The sequence below is a fragment of the Orycteropus afer genome, unplaced genomic scaffold (genome assembly GCF_000298275.1).
Source record: "Orycteropus afer afer isolate SDZICR_OR568_19922 unplaced genomic scaffold, OryAfe1.0 scaffold00093, whole genome shotgun sequence".
In the NCBI taxonomy this organism is placed as follows: Eukaryota; Metazoa; Chordata; class Mammalia; order Tubulidentata; family Orycteropodidae; genus Orycteropus; species Orycteropus afer.
Genome location: NW_006921680.1, coordinates 5,921,894 through 5,939,791, shown reverse-complemented (window position 1 = coordinate 5,939,791; position 17,898 = coordinate 5,921,894). Strand labels below are relative to the sequence as shown.

The 17,898-nt window shown below is 35.5% G+C and overlaps 1 protein-coding gene across 1 annotated transcript in view; it reads left to right on the top strand.

Moving 5' to 3' along the window:
- SLF1 (SMC5-SMC6 complex localization factor 1) overlaps positions 1-13,249 on the top strand; it is an 88,999-nt gene extending 75,750 nt beyond the window's left edge. The window contains exons 15-20 of the mRNA XM_007942553.2: positions 4,945-5,090; positions 6,112-6,275; positions 7,235-7,368; positions 9,295-9,387; positions 9,765-9,947; positions 12,768-13,249. Coding sequence (XP_007940744.1) covers positions 4,945-5,090; positions 6,112-6,275; positions 7,235-7,368; positions 9,295-9,387; positions 9,765-9,947; positions 12,768-13,249 — 1,202 coding nt within the window. The remainder of the gene's footprint in view (positions 1-4,944; positions 5,091-6,111; positions 6,276-7,234; positions 7,369-9,294; positions 9,388-9,764; positions 9,948-12,767) is intronic.
- Positions 13,250-17,898: the final 4,649 nt, after the last annotated feature.

Below are 17,898 nucleotides of genomic sequence, written 5' to 3'. Positions count from 1 at the left end.
GCCTAAGGCATTTGACTACTAACCAGAGGGCTGGCAGTTCAAACCCACCAGCCACTCCTTGGAAGGAAGGTTGGGCAATCTACTTCCATAGTGATATCACCTCGGAAACCCAAGGAGGGGTCGCTATGGGTCGGGTCTGACTCGATGGCACATAACAACAACAACAGTTTACAAAGATAGTGTTCTGTATCCTACTGTAGTGAGTAGTGATGTATGTCTTAAAAGCTAGTAAGTGGCCATCTAAGATGCAGCTATTAGTCTCTCCCCATCTGGAGTAAAGAAGAGTGAAGAAAATCAGACTCAAGGAAACAATTAGCCCAAAGACTAATGGACCATGTGAACCACAGCCTCCACTACCCTGAGAAGAACTAGATGGTTTCCAGCTATCACTACCAATCACTCTGATCAGCAGCACAGTAGGTCATGGACAGAATGGGAGAAAAATGTAGAATGAAATTCAAAATCATTTTAAAGAAAAAGAAGAAGAAGAGGAAAGAAAACATTCATTCGTCTGATAGAGACTTGTGGAACCCCCACAACTGTGGCACTTAGACACCCTTCAAACCTGGAACCAAAACCACTCTCACGGATCACCTTGCAGTCAAATAACAGATAGCCCTTTAAAGTGAACAGTAGCCCTCATGAGGAACATAGGCCTCAGAATAATCAACTGAATGAGACCAAAAGGGCAGCATTTGCAGAAAAACAGCTTTTTCTGTTTTTCAGAATACAGCAAGGGACAGGGCAAAGGGGAGTGGAAACAGAGAACTCAGGGAGTAAACAATGCTGTTACATTGAGTATATTGCCCTTAATGTTAAGAAACAAAATGTCTATAAATTGTTGAATGGAAAACTAAGTTACTCTGTAAACCTTTGTCCAAATTTAGAAATAATAAACTCTATGGAGCAGTTCTCCTCTGTAGATGTAGAGTCAAAATCTAAGGACAGCAACTAACAACAGTACTACATGTTACACACCATTGTTAATGCTTGCTTTACTCATTTTCTGAAATTCCCTCACTTTAAGTAAGCAGGGCATTGTTGTCCATTGTTATTCTCAGTTTTCACACGTGAAACTCAAGAAGTTGAACCTATGACAGTCTTGAGCTAAAACTAGGCCTTAATGTTACTGTTGTGATCTTCTCAACAAAGTGATAACTTTGCTTCCCAGGATCTATATTTCATCACTAATATTTAAAAGTCCAGTTTAGATTTAAATTATATCTCTTTAAAAGTATAGTTAATCCTTTCCTTACACACACTACTTGTTCCTTAGGCTTCAGATTATTCTATAGATAAGCAGTCTTCAAAATTTAATATATTTCTAAAACTGGTTCACTCTAATATCTTCTAACTTTCTGCTCTTTAGTACAGCTTGATTTTTAAGCTTTATCACAGAAATAAAGTGAATAAAAATAAGAACAATAGCTTTTCTATTTCTAATAAGCAGAATAAAGTGCTTGTTATGGAGCTGGTAGAATACCACACTTTTTTCCTTACAAGTGAACCAGGTCTTCTAATCCCTTTTCTACTGGTATTTTGATGAAGACATTTAAAAATCATTGTTAAAGATCTTGCTCTGTCTTCTTATTTATGGCAAATTGAGTGTTTCGAAAGTACAAAATTCATACTGTGCTGTGACAATACACCATCTTCTCATTTATTGACATGGTTGGCTACCAAAGACCAGGTGCTTATGCAAAATCCACATTATGTGAAGAAGAGGACACAGAGACAGCCCCAGAGCCCAGACTCTTGGAACTGCTGTGTCCCGCAGTACCGCTGTGCTCTGGACCCTGCTGTCAGGGTGGTGCTTAAAGGGCTTCAGGCCCCGCAGCTAAACTATAGGCATAGTTAGCAGCTCTGGGGCTTTGGCCCTCCAGCAGTACTAGGGGTCAAGATAGTTGGGGTTGCTGCCAGTTCCTATGCCCCCTGCAGCTACTGCCTGTGCAGCCCTAGCCACCTCCTGTTCCTTACAGGACAGGGACGACCCCACAGAAAAGAGTGATGAGCTGCTGATCTTGAAATCTGAGGCTGAGAAAGTGAAGACTAGCAGCTGCTCAGAAGAGGAGCTGTGCAGCCAGGCAGCCACCAGCTTCTACAGTCCCCAGGCCTCACATTACTCCCAGTACCCTTCCTGCTGCAGGACTTGGTCCCACCAGAGCTTTTCAGTAGAGGGAAGCCACAGCAGCAGCAACCTCCCCTACCCCTGCCTACTCCTGTGCCCCACTGGCCACTCACAAGCCCTTCTTGGAGGAGCTCACTCAAAATCCACTTCAGTCACCTCTTTTGCACAAAGTGCTGCAACAGTGACTCCTGCAGTGTTAGGGATGGGACCAACAAGAGAACTTCTAGAAAGCTGGCTGCTTCATCTGCAATCCTGACAGACATGGGGTGGCTAGATGTGGGTAGGAAACCCAGGTTAATGCAGTAAATAGACAGTAGATTTTTTTACTATTATTGTAAATGTGAAATGTTGGATAACAAGAGAGTTGATGTGTGAGGAGTTGGTATATTCAGATTAAAATCTATGGAATTTTAGTTTGATACAATTACTGTTAGTTTGTAACTGTTTTGGAGAATACTAAGAACATAATAAAATGCTTTTTTTTTCCTTTCTGTCAGATCTTATGTTCACTTATCCCACATAGATGGCATTCTCTTTTGTTTCTAAACACTTGGGATAGGAAGAGTTTTCTTATATCCCTTTCTGTATTTTAAAGTCAAACTACCTGAAATTTCTATTTTTTATACTTAGGTGAAATTCCTAATCTATTAGCCCTAGGGGTCAGCACACTTTATTATGTAAAGTGTCAGATAGTAAATATTTTTGGCTATAAATGACTGTCCTAGTTACCGAGCTGTGCCTTTGTAGTGAGAAAACAGCCACACACAATATATAACAAATGAGCATGGCTGTGTCCAGTAAAATTTTATCATAAAAACAGATAGCAGGCCATAGTTTGCCAACTGTTGGCTTAAACTTACTTCTTCTCGTGTTTAATACCTTCTTCCAACCCTTTAATGACTTTTGTTTTTCTGACTCTATTCTAATCCTTTTCCATGCTTCAGACCTCTCTATCAGTATTTTAAACCCCTTCCGTAATTATATGAACTTCTTCCATAAATAATGAATTTTTTACGTTTTCGCTCATGGCCCCAGAATATTTCCATCCCCTTCATTTCTTTAACAAATTTTATTGACACTCTACCAGGCATTGAACTAAGCATTTCGTATAGAGTACAGAGGGAAAACAAAATATGGTCTTTGCCTTTTTGGAGCTTTTAGTGGGAGAGGCAGACTAATTACGTTGATATAAATACATCATTTAAAGACGATGAGAAGTGCTAGGTGTTATGATGAGAAAAATTAGGTGTTATGAGAGATTGGTGAGCATACTTTATTTTGGGTGGTCCTGGAAAGCAGAAGCCAAGGGTAAGCAGAAGCTAAGGGTAAGCAGAATGCGGGCAGAGTCAGAGAGGTGTTCCAGTCAGAAACAGCATTTAGCAGAACTGAGGAGGATCTTCTGGTGCATGGCTGATGGTAAGCACCAAGGGGAAGAGTTGCCAGAATAAAGTTTCACATTTGGGCACTATTTACTTTATGGGTTGGGTAATTTTTTGTTGTGAGGGGCTGTCCTGGACATTGAAGGATGTTTAGTAGCATCTCTAACCTTTGCCCACTAGGTGCGGTAACACCCTCTCCCCGGTTGTAACAGCCAAAAACATCCTCTTGTTGTGGTTAGCAGCCTTTGATTGGGCCCACATGGTAACCCATGTTCAATGGAATGAAACGCTGCACAGTCCTGTGTCATCCCCATGATCAGTTGTGGAGAATTGGACTGTTGTGATCCCTAAACCAAAAAAAAAAAAAATCCACTGCCATTGAGTCAATCCCAAACTATGATCTGTAGATATTGCCAAATGTTCCCTGTTGGAAGCTCCCCGACCATACTACCCTGCATTTGAATACCACTAAGTATAGGACTGAGAAACACCATGAGGCATCAGGGCAGGGCATTTATTGGGTATCAGCAATCCCCTACCCTGTAGGAACTCTGCCACTCAGTAGGGAGCTCTATCTACTATGTTTTTACATTACAAATAATGTATGTGTTATATGGCTTTTTGTAAGCCACGCAACCCCTTGTATGTTAGTTTCCTATGCAAGCTATGCGTGTTGTATGTATGTGCATTATTTACGTGGTGCGTTATATGTGGAAAAATACTGTGTCTGTGTATCTCATATTGCTATTAAGTTTTCATACTGTTCAATTAAAATATAATTTACTTGAGGTTTTTGAAAGGAGGATATTTGAGACAATCAAGCCTTTGGTGTTTTTATTGTTGTTTGTTTTGTCATTTAAAATCATAACTTCTTTTCCTATAGTAGAATGGGTGCAAAGTTCTAAGGAAATCCTTATACACACTCTTGTTTTATCTTTCTCCTCTTCTTCACCTTGTGGCTGTCTGCCTTTGCTGCAGTGATAGGATTCATAGGTGTAGTCAGAGGAAGCTTTCTATCTTTCTTCCCCTCAGCTCAAGACTAATCACTGTAAATTAAATACTTCGGTGCTCATTTAAAACCAAGTACTGATTTTCTAAAGGAGCAACTCTTTTGTGGGAAGAGATCTTTGACATTAATTGGAAAGCATAGTGATAGATAAAATTCTACATCTATTAGTATTTATTTATTTATTCCTATCGATCTACATACGTAGATAGTCATTTTAAGACTTTTATTTAAAATAAAACAATTTTTTCTTGAATGGCAAGGAATAGAAATATTATATATTTTTTTGTTGTTTAAAATTATGTGGATAAATCTTACTGGTATAGGAATTTTCATTCACGTGAATAAAATCCACTGAGTTAATTGTCTATAGGAAGAAATTTTATAGCATATAGCAACAACTATATTTATTTCTCTTGTATTCTCTACAGACTTTTCTTCACAAGAATTAGAAATTTTTATTTGTTCGTTTTCCTCCTCCTGGCTTCAAATGTTTATTGCAGAGGCAGTCTTTAAAAAGCTATATTTACAGAGTTCCATCAGTATTTCTTCAGAGCCACTCTCTCTTCAGAAAATGGTAAACACCACTCTACTCTAGTTCTTTTAATTTCCAGTAATTTTATAAATTCAACTTAAAAATACTTTTAATCATTTCTTATAGTAGAACAGAACACAGTAATTCATAGATCATTCAAATCTATATAAGACCCACAACTTTTTTTACCTCAGAAATGGAAAATCAGTGAATAAATTTTAATTACTTACTTGGGAATAATTAAAGATTGCTAATAGAAGAATAATACAAGAATTTTTGTTTTTAATCACTTGCCATAGTACGTAAGATTGTGATTTTGGAAAGTTACAGATCCAAAAAATAGTCTTCATAGTATTTCATGGTATTTAAAAGTCAGAATTTGCTAATGATGCCAGAGGTTATTCCCTTTTATCCTATACACACTTATACAAAAAAGCTGCTTTTGATCCTGGGTTCTCCAGTTTTATCTTGGCTATCTTTACCAAACCAATTTAAATATTATTAATATTATTAGATACTATTAATATCTAGTATCTCCAGCAGTTTATTCAACAAATGGAAGACGATTGGTCATTAGAAAAATTTCACTTTTTTAAAAAAATTAAAACAAATTTTTACCTTTAAGGACTTTTACACTTTTTATACTGTTTGTATATTCCAGACTTGTTTTCTGTTGAAGAAGACATTTTGTCAAATGGAAATGACAAAATACCAGTTGTACATATATCAGATGTTTTCCTGTAGAAAAATATGCAAAAGAATCATAAGTTGGGCATAAGACTAGTAAAAAAAACTTTTATTTAATGAGTATCAAATTTGAATTACAAAAAGCAATAATTTTCAAAAAGATATTTTCCTTTTTGTCCATGTATTCTTGATTTAATGATATGGAGCCAGTAGCGTTCTTAATATTTTAGCATGTTCAAATAAGATAGAGTGGCAACTAAGGATGAAACTGGGAAAATATAACCAAACTTAAGGGTGAAATGAATCAAGTAATTTCTTTTTACTGCTTTCCAGATCTTTATAGTTGAGAAAGCAATATAATATTATTTTGCAACAGGTATATTCCTATTTGCCAGCATTGGAGAAAAGTGGTGTTCATGGGGCTGGAAAGATGCAGATACTGAAGAAAATAGGACAACGGCCTTGCCTTGACTCTCAGAGGGCCTTACTAATGCTAAATGGTGCTAAACAGCAGCAAGTGGACGGACTGCCAGAGTTACCGTAAGTGTTGCTCACAAAGCAACTGTGCTTTGTTTTAGAGTACAGTTCTTTTCTGATACTTTTTTTTTTTTAACTTTATGGTTATCTGTGATGCCAACAATTACAGTGATTAGCAGAAAACTCAATTTTAGACCTGTAAATACACATGAGCAACAGTTTCTCAATGTGAAGAAAGTAAGCATTTACTTTAATTTGATAGAAAGTAAATCCTTTCTTTCTAGTAAAATTAAGTATTTCCCAAAAAAAGTCATATTTTTATCAAATTATGCTTTAAGTTGATAGTGGTAACAATTATACAATGTGACAAATGTAGTTAATGTTAGAGAATTGTACACTCAAAATGGTTAAAATGGCAAATGTTTGGCTGTGCATACTTAACCATAATTTAAAAAAAAAAAAGGGTTTTCCTCCCCCACCCATAAAAATTACTGTTTTATGTATATATTTTTACGACATGATTTGAATTACTAATTTTATGTAATAAAGATAGGATTTTAGAATGTATGGCCCTGTTAAATACTCTAAATTGTTAATAATAACTTCCCCACAGTGAGGAACCTATACAAACATGATTTGTAAAACTCAGAAAACCCAAAATGTTCTCTGAGAAGAAAGGAATAGGATCAGAGTAAGAATGGGCAGCAAAGATGTACATCCTGATGATAGCTTTTCACTTTATTTCTGCCAGTGGTTTACTGGGTCTCTTTTTCTCTTTACCCAGCAGTCTATATTCATAAACTTCTCAGTGGTATTTGTGAGTGAGTGTGAGGCTTAATAAAATGAAAAATTTGTTTTTATACAGTTGAAATAAATTTAAAAATGGAAAGCAGTGTGGATTTGAATGAGTAAGGGGGTTTAAGTTAAAAGGAGCCTAGATTAAAAAAAAAAACTCTTTACCACCTAATATGTATTGTCATGCCTTGTTGAAAAGCAACCTTTCAGTATTACTTTCCTTTCAGAGAGCTGAACCTTACCAAATGTTCCTCATCATTAAAAAGATTGAAAAAGAAGTCTGAAGAGGAATTGTCATATTCCAAGGAGAATTGCCCCTCTATAGTTACAAAGATGAATTTTCACAAGACTAATCTAAAAGGTATTCCAAGTATCTAAATTAATTTATGCTAAGAACCTTTCATGATTGTAGTCAATACTTGCAAGTTTAGCTTACTTGCCCTGATGAATACTTGAACTTAAATATTAGACTAGATCCAGGGAATACCTTATTGGATAGCATATTACTTTCTTAAATTGTCATGAATACAAAGAAAATGGTCGTTTAATACACAGTTTAATAGAGTGTTCCTTTCCTTCTTTTCTCTCCATACCTCTCTACCTACTAATCACAGTGTGTAGCATGTGTTGAGTTCATTCCAGACTTGCCCGCCTTACTTTTCTAATCCATCTCAACCTGTGCTGCTTAGAATCAGTGTCTTCTGATTTGAAAGTATAATTCACTCTTCATCTCTTTCAGTCCTAGACATTTTGTGAACAAAGAATGAGGAGTAGGCTATGTTACATAGCTGTGTTAAGCATATGGACTCTTTTCTTCCAGGCACTGAGCCCAGACTATGAAATGTGTTTGGCTTTTGGTTCTAACTATACTGGAACCTAAGAACCTAAAGGATAGAATAACAAGAAGAGTGTTGTAGTAATTCACTTTGGCACCTTTTCCACTTAGATACCTCTTAGCTCACAAATATAAAAGTACCTTCCAATAATCTGTACCTGGCCAAAGTAAACTCCTAAGTCCCCTTTGTTTTTGAGCTACATTGTGTTCTTAGTGTAGATATGCTTGTCATTATGATATTTACAGAGGTAATGACAGATTTTATAATCTTTCATCATGATGTAAGTTCATAATTGCCTAGTACAAATTTGGCTCAAAATGTGAAAACTTATTAAGTGATAATTTAGATATTAACTTCACAAATCAGTATCCTTTTTCTTTGTTTTATTGTTTCAGAAAGTAAAATGAATATGAATGACTTTAGGCTGAATAGCAGAAGGAACTGGGAGGTAGGAAGAGAACTGAGAAATAGTAGAGCACAACTTCAAAAGCTTTTCTATACATGTAAAAGAAATGTTTTGGTAGAAGTTGCAGAGATAATAAGTAAAACTGAACACTTTAAAAATGTGTTACTTAGTATTCTGTAGCAAGAGAGAATATGGTTAAGTATTTCATTTGTTTTCCAAGCAATTTCTTACAAGTTTTTAAAATTTCCCTTACCATCAAATTGTCACTTACATGTTATTAATTTTGATTTTAAGAGATATGGATGTAGACTGAAATTTAGCTGGCGTACACTAATTGCATTCTTCTTAGAAAAAGCAGACCTTAAAAACTTGCCATTCTATTTGTCACCCTTGTTCAGCTTTAAATGGTACTTGGGATTTGTGTGTGTGTGTATGTGTGTGTGTGCATGTTTATATTAAGATTCCTTCATTTCTCCCTCTCTGTGCTGTTGTAGCCAAGCCAGACAGCCTATTGAGAAGCAGCAAACCATCTGTTAATGGATTTGAAGTTCTGAATTATACTTGAGTGTGTAGAGGCACTCGTGCTTAGCCAGAAACATTCATTTGAATTAAGCTATAAATGCTGTGTAAAAAAGAACCATACATTTAACGTAGGTTCATGAATAAATTTAAGAGAGGGCAATTGCACTCTAAACTTTTATTACTGCAAAACCGAGTATTTTTGGTGTTCTCTGATCATGTGAGGGTTTATAGCATGATTGAAGCTTTAAACCTTGAAGTAGGGGGATAAGGGGAGACAATGCCTGTGTTAAACCTTTTGCAGTAGAATTTCATTTCTGAATTGCTGATAGCACAGAAGCTCTTGGATTGGTAGGGTTCCCTCCCCCGGTTTTTTTAATGCAAGAGATGTTTAAACCAGTCAAAAGAAAAGCTCAATAAATAATTTTCTGGCATGAGGCCACATCTCCTAGTTCATGCTCTTTGATTATTTTCTTTAGTTGATATCTTGTCTTCTCTGGAATAATCTATTAATTTTTTATGACAGGAGAAACAGCCCTGCATAGAGCTTGCATAAATAACCAAGTGGAGAAATTGATTCTTCTTCTTTCTTTACCAGGAATAGACATCAATGTTAGAGGTAAGCTCTACATCGTTGTGCTCTAATCCAATGTCTTAATATTTGTGCTATTAAGTAGTTATATGTCAACAGCTAAGTAAACTTACCTAAGATATCTTTTAAATATTGCCATTAGCAAAACCAAGAAATCCATTATATATTGATTTATAGCTCATTAGAAATCTTTTTTTGTGTCCACATTTTGGTTAGATCCCAACATTAGTATTTTTAAATTTAATTTTTTTTAGAGTAGAGATACAAGCATTTTTATCAAAGCATTCTTTTTTATATGTGAGGCAGCTAGAAAGTCATCCTGATGAGAGAAGTAGGATATCAGTACTTTACTACCAAAAGTCCTACTTTTGCTGTTTTAAAACTTGCCATGATTTCTAATTCAGACAATGCTGGCTGGACGCCTTTGCATGAAGCTTGTAACTATGGCAACACAGTGTGTGTCCAGGAAATTTTGCAACGTTGTCCAGAGGTAGATCTGCTCACTGAAGTGGACGGGGTGACTCCTTTGCATGATGCACTGTCAAACGGACATGTAGAAATTGGCAAGCTGCTACTCCAACATGGGGGTGAGTGCATTTATGCTAAACTGGTTTTGATAAATTATCTAGTTTTCTGATGAATTCCTCAGAGGTAGATAACATTTTATGTTTAAGATCTATGAGGAAAGATACCTTTATTTTATAGTAATGAAAAAGTAAGGATAAAAAGTCTGCTTAAATGTAAGCATCTTTTCTTAGAAGGATGAAAGCCTTTTCATGATATATATTTATTTATTGTATTATTAAGCCTATTTAAGTCTGTATATGAGAATGTTTTTGAACTGAGTGTGTTAGTTTCTATTATTAATGCTTTTATTTAAAGTGTATAATGTCTTTGTGAACCAGTTATTTGTGAAAGCTTTTTAATAAATGGATGTACTTGTTCAATTGTGATTACTTGGATTTTATTCTTGTTTCATTTTCTGTATATAACTGCTAACTTGATTAATCTTATTTTTTATGAGTCATTTCTTTATAGACTATAAAAATGATATCCTAGAATAGCTTTTCTTCATTCACATTTTGCAGGCAATTAAGTTAAAATGAGAAGATTTTCAATGATAATAACTGTTGTATAGTGGTTTTGTGAAGGAGGTAACTTGAGTTTAATATTTATCTACTGCTTTTTCTGCTAATTTTTAATCTCCTTTCAGCAAAGTCGTTCCTTTAGTGACATTCCCTTTATATCTGAATTGAGTAATATAAATTTTACATCAAAATGTGCAGAACTGATTTGTATTAATAAAATATAACTGATGACTACATTCTAATGCAGAAACAGAAGATTTGTATAAATTTCCTGTTGCTTTTATTTACGCTAATTTCAACTTGTAATTTAACTAAATTTTTTTCCTGTAATTACTGCTGTTTGATTGTGCATGAAAACAAAAAGCATTTTTCATTTAGATGTCTTTTTACTATATACGTTACTAAATACACGTTTGAGAAAGACTGCATATTGCAAGGTAGTATAAGATATTTTGTTATTTATAGTCTTCTCCTGCCCCCTAAAGGCCTTAGTGTGCCTATTTTACTAACACCATTTCATAATCAAGACGATTTTCAGTTCTTCTACCCTGTTTTTATTTTTTTCAGTGTTATAGGTTTACTAAACTATAAAGTTCTGCCTGTTGGGTATTTTGTTTTTTTACTCAACCAATGTATCTGACATACCAAGCTAATATTTGGCCTTGTTTCAAAGGATCTAAGTGATGTAAGAGCCATTATTGTATTAAGTTCAGCTCTTCAATATAAAATGGTCTTTAACAAACAATGTGAATTTTTCTGGGGCCCTTAGTGAAAAATAGTAAATGAGTGTGCATTTCTTTTCCTAAAGATTTAATCTGCTTGTATTTATCAAGGTCCTTTGGGAATTGTACAGACTTACCTTTGCCTTACTCATATTTTGGGACCTGCCAAATGATTTGATACCATCATTGTAATAACTGTTATTTATGCATTGTGAGCCAATCAGTCTTGAGAATAATATTTTTAAGAATTTTTATGTCTCTGAAACTTTTGTTTACTTTTATTATCCTATAATTTTGTTTGTTTGATTGTTTTTAAAGGAGTAACTTGGAGCATATTTTTTGGGTTTTTTTGGGGGCTTTTTTGAGAGGCTAATTTTGATTTAGAATTCTCTTTTTTCCATAACTTATGCACTAGTTATACTTCATCAATGGTTGATCTTTTATATTAAATATATGTTATAGCCAGGCCACTGAATATGCCTGATCAGATTCAGCATTAAGCATTTTATCAGCTATAATCTATTCTTTTTCTGACAATATATGATCTATGTTATATGATAGGACCCTTAGATTATATCTACTAGGTCTAAAACTTTTATATCCTTTATAGCATTTTTATGGCAGTTTGAACAAATAATCATAAGGCTTGAATGGCAAAGGTACAAAATACCTCTGTAGTTTGCTGTGTGACCAAATACTGAGTCATTGTTGTGTCCCTTCCACATCATCCTTTACTACCTAGGAGATAAACTCTATCTCAGTCTTTCTGAAATAGGTTATTAGACATGTTCAGTTTATTTAGATGGATGTGATCTGGAACAATTAACATTTTTTGTGAATCAGTTACCTATACTAAAAGTTGAAGATAACTAGGGGTAAAATGAAAAGTGTATTCTGATGTGTGCAGTCTTTGTACTGCCAGAATCATCTACCAGCCTTGGAAAGCCAAAAACCAAATCCACTGCTGTCTAGTCGATTATAACACATAAGGACCCTTGAAGACAGAGTAAAACTGTCCCCATGGGATTTCCAAGACTATAAATCTTTACAGAAGCAGATTGCCCCATCTTTTTCCCACGGAGCAGCTGGTGGGTTTGAACCACCGACTTTTTGGTTAGCAGTCCAATGCTTTAACTACAGTGCCACCAGAGTCATGGAAGAGGGGGCACTATATTTTTTCCTTTTGGTGATATCATGAAATGTCCTTAAGCATCTTTTACAGAATTTAAAATGAACTTGTTTTGTTAATTTCTCTTAAAAACACTAAAACTCTTATTTTGAGTTGTCAGTTTATAAAGTTCATAAAAGCTTTTTTTGTCCCCCTTTATTTATAGCCACATGTGCTATTTGTTGAACTAAAGCATATACTTTTAGGCAAATCTCATTTAGGCAATTAACTAGAATTGTGTTTTGTTTTAATGCACCTTTATTAGACAGTCAATATGTATAGCCAGTTAATTGTGTCAACATGAATTAGTATAAAATATGACTGTAAACAGAGCCCTAGATGCTTTGGGAGAAAAGAGGGAGAAACAGCTGTTAAACTGCCAAAATAAAAATGTTTTACTCTTAACATTTTGCATTTCGTTTTTCACAGGCCCAGTGCTTTTACAGCAGAGAAACTCTAAGGGGGAATTGCCCTTGGATTATGTGGTATCACCTCAAATCAAGGAAGAACTATTTGCTATTACAAAAATAGAAGATTCCGTGGAAAACTTTCATGCACAAGCAGAAAAACATTTCCAGCACCAGCAACTTGAGTTTGGCTCATTTTTACTTAGTAGGATGCTGCTAAATTTTTGTTCCATTTTTGATTTATCTTCAGAGTTCCTCTTAGCTTTCAAAGGGTTAACACATCTAAATGAACTGCTTATGGCTTGTAAGAGTTATAAGGAAACTACCAGTGCTCATACTGACTGGTTATTGGATCTTTATGATAGAAATATAAAGACATTACAGAAGCTCCCAAGTATTATTAAGGAACTGCCTGAGAATTTGAAAGTATGTCCCGGCATACATACTGAGGCCTTACTGGTGACACTGGAAGTGATGTGTCGCTCAGTCACAGAATTTTCATGAGGAAGCCCAAAAATGAATCTACTTTCTAAACTTGTTCAACTTGATGTGTCGTTTATTCTGGACATCATAGCTTAGTAAGCATTAATTTCTTTTATTTATAGACAGCTTTTGAAGACTTGCTAAATTCTAAAAATTCTAAAAGCACTTGCAAAACTATAATATGGGGCATCTTTTTCCAATGTGTAAAATTTCATTCAAAGTTAAAAAATAGCTTTGTTGGATATACACTACTTTCATTAATCTTTAGTTTTCTGAATTCTGAAAGTGATGTTATTTATTTACATTGTACATGTAAAATATTTTTCTTTAATTTTTTTTTCCCAAAATCAAAATATAGTGTCCTCTATTCTAAGTTGTTCTAAATCTTAGACTCATGGGGAGGATATTCATGCAAATGTACATCTATAAAACATGTAGTTCCTGTTTCTTTTATCTATAGGCTTTTGGACTAAATACTCATTTTAAATCTGTATGTTTCTAAAATAAATGTTTCTAAAATTTACAATAATAATTCCTGTCTTCTGGTTTTTAAAGCAGTCTGACAATGTAATTCCTCAATCTATTTTATTTTAGCAGGTCATGTGCATAGTGTATTACTACTCTGTATAACCAGTATTCTATAAGTGAAAACATTCTATTGCTTAATAAGTTTTATTAAATACTAAGATTATAAGTGGCAACTAAGTAAAATAGATTCAAGATTATCTAAAATTTTAATGTGGAGTATGAATTTGCAGAATAGTAACATTTCAATTTGCAGTTTTTTCCTAATAGTAATTTATAGTAAAACTCAAAGAAAGGGTGTGGGTAATAACCACTTTTAAAATTGGAGTTGCTTCACTAGTGGGAATAAGTTACAGTGTGATACAGCTAGAAAAGAAACATTAAAACTTCCATTTTGCTTTTATGTTATTAAAGTGATGATCTTGAAGCAATTAATCTGCTAAAGAAGCACACTTTAGTTTTATCTTTGAAATAGATCTTTTAACAAAATACAAATACTGTTTTTATTACTGGGTTTTTAATCTAAATTGGAAACTATTTCATTAATATATCAGCGCTGGATAAAAATCAGAGCTTTTTCCATATTTTAAATTAGTAATTTTTTCACGCATACTCAAAGAAATATTGGTTGTCGCTAGCTAGCCTTCAAATTTGACATCATACAAAGCCCTTTTGATATTTATTTAGTCTGCCAAAGTATCAGAGAAACCATGATGAAATAGAGACTGAGGAACATTAAAGTATGCATAGGGAGTAACTGCTTCCCCAGTTGATGAATGCAAGAAGATACTTATTCTCAGGAGTAGCCACTTTGCTTGACTTGTAAAAGCCTTTGGGATAATGTTTGCTTGGTAAACTGATACACACTTAAAAACGTAGAATTTGACTTGAGTGTTTCCAAGCCTTGTAAAAAACTAGCTAAAATACAAAGTGTCTTACTTATCTAGTGCTGCTATAACAGAAATGTCACAAGTGCATGGCTTTAACAAACAGAAATTTATTTTCTCACAGTTCTAAACTGTGCAAGAAGTTCAAATTCAGAACAGCAGCCCTAGGGGAAGGCTTTCTTTCTGTGTCAGCTCAGAAGAAGGTCCTTGTCTCTTCAGTGTCTGCTTCCTGGTTCCTTAAGATCTCTGTGTGTATTGACATCTAGCTTACCCTGTCTCTCTTTCTAGTTTGCTTTTTTTTTTTCACCCTACACTACTCCTTCCTCATTAACATAAAACAATCCATTCCCAAATGAAATTATAACCACGGGCACAGAGGTTAGGGTTTACAACATGTTTTGGAGGGGCACAAATTAGTCCATGACATTCCTCCTTTTGTCCCCCCAAAGTTCATATCCTTGCACATCCAAAACACTTTCATTCCATCACATCATTGCAATAAAATTAACTCCAAGTCCAAAATCTCATCTTCTGAATCATCTAAATCAAGTATGGGTGAGACTTTGGGTGTATTCCATCATGGGGCAAAATTCCTCTTCATCTGTGAACTTGTGAAATCTGGAATACAAGTTGTTTCCAAAGTACAATGATAAACAGGCACAAGGTAGAGGTTTCCATTACAAATGGGAGAAATTGGGGGTGGATGGGGAGGGATAATGGGCACCAAACAAGTCCAAAATCCAGCAGAAAAAAATTAGCTTTCAAGCTTTGAAAATAATCTGTTCTTTGAGACCATCTGGGCAACGGCCTCACCCTCCAGACTCAGTGTTGGCTATGCCCTCTGCATCCTAGGTGGAGGCCCCTTGGCCCTGGGCTTCAGTTCTGCCTTCCAGGTCCTCTTGGATGGCAACTTTGCACCCTCAGCTTTAGGTGTCCCTATTCTCCTAGTCCATCTGAGACTCCTCGGCTCCAGCAAGTCCTGTTCTTTTCTGCCCCTTGAGCATGGCAGCCCCACCTCAGGTTTGGGCAGTAGCCCCATCCCTCCGGCACTCCTTAACACCATCTCCACACTCCGGAACTGAGTTGGCAAATATCTGACTTTGAAACCTAGGAGGCTCCACTTCCCATGCTCCTTCCAACAGTTCTGATCTCTAAGCTGCTCTAGGGATGGTCCTCCTGTTGTCTTGCAGGACAATGAATGCAGCTCCTTTGGCCTATTTCCTGCCTATAGAATTCCAAGTGTCAAACAGTGTTCTTTCCTTTAATTTTTTCTGTGCCCCTTTCAGTCTAAACTGAGTTTTCTGCTGTGGTAGTTGATTAGGTCCATCAGTCACAGGCTTAATCTCTTTAACAGAGATTGTGTAGCCATGTCCTTGGTGAACATTCTAGGGCACATATCCTCAGTTTGTACAACAGAATTAAATTCTGTTTGTATTTTACACAGTTCATGTTTAAGTCCTTCTCTTCCCTCACATTTTACTATAAGTGGCAAGGATAAGCCGCTTTAAGATCTTCATTAGGAATCTCATCAGACAGACATGCAAGTTCATCACCTACAAGTTCTGCTTTCCACAAAACATTTGAACATGATTCAGACGAGTTCTTTGCCACTGCATAGAAAACATCGTCTTTCATCTGTTGTCCAATCACATGTTCATCATTATCTTTTAAAACCTCACCAGAAGCACATTTAACATCCCCATTTCTAGCAATATTCTGTTGCTGGTGCCATGTGTATTCTTTAAGATGATAAGAGACTTTCTGTATATCTCTGCTTACTTCCTTCTGACCACTAAACAATTGCCTTTGAGGTCCATAATTCTACCAACAGTCTCTTCAAGGCAATCTGCGCTTTTACTATTATTGTTATTTATTATTGCTGTTAGGTGCTGTTGAGTCATTTCAACTCCTACCAACACTATGTACTACAGAACAAAACCCTGCCTGGTCATACCCTATCTTTACAAGCATTGCTATGTTTGAGCCAACTGTTGCATCCACTGTCAATCCATCTTAATGAGGGTCTTCCTCTTTTTCAGTGACCCTCTACCAAGCCTGATGCCCTTCTCCAGGGATTAGTGTCTTCTGATAACATGTTCACAGTACATGAGACAAAGTCTCACCATTGTCTGTTCTAAAGAGCATCGTGGCTATACTTCTTCCAACACAAATTTGTTCATTCTTCTGACATTCCATGGTATATTCAATATTCTTTGCTAACACCATAATAGAAATGTATCAATGCTTCTTTGCTCTTCCTTATTCATTGTCAAGTTTTCACATGCATATGCAATCATTGAAAATACCATGGTTTGGGTCAGGTGCACTTTAGGCCTCAAAGTGACATCTTTGCTTTTTCACACTTTAAAGAGGTCTTTTTCAGCAGACTTACCCAATGCAATATGTCATTTGATTTCTTGACTGCTGCTTCTATAGGCATTGATTGTGGATCCAAGATAAATTAAATCCTTGACAACTTAATTTTATCTCTGTTTATCATGATTTTTTTATTGGTCCAATTGTGAGGATTTTTGTTTTATTTATGTTGAGATGTGATGCACACTGAAGATTGTAGTCTTTGTTCTAGTAAGTGCTTCAAGTCCTGTGCACTTTCAGCAAGCCAGATTATGTCATTGCATATCTCCAATCTTGATGCTGTGTTCTTCATATAGTCCAGCTTCTCAGAGTATTTGCTCAGCATACAGATTGAATAAGTATAGTGAAAGGATACAACCCTGACAAACATTGTCCTGATTTTAAACCATGTGGTGGCATAGTGCCTAAGGCATTTGACTGCTAACCAGAAGGCTGGCAGTTCAAACCCACCAGCCTCTCCTTGTAAGGAAGGTTGGGCAATCTACTTCCATAGTAATAACATCTCTGAAAACCAAGGACAGGTCGCTATGAGTCGATCTGACTTCCCGGCAGTGGTTGCATTTTGCATTTTTGTTACACCCTTGTTCTGTTCAAATAACTGCCTCTTGGTCTACACACAGGTTTGTCATGATTACAATTAAGTGTTCTGGAAATCGCATTCTTCACATTCTTATCCATATGTTGTCATAACCAACACAATCGAATGCCTTTGCATCATCAGTTAAACTCAGATAAACATCTTCCTTGTATTCACTGCTTGCAGCCAAAATCCATTTGATGCCAGCAATGATACCCTTCTTCCAAGTGAATCCTGCTTCAATTTCAGGTAGTTCCCTTTCAATGTACTGCAGCAACCATTTTTTAATTATCTTTAGCATAATT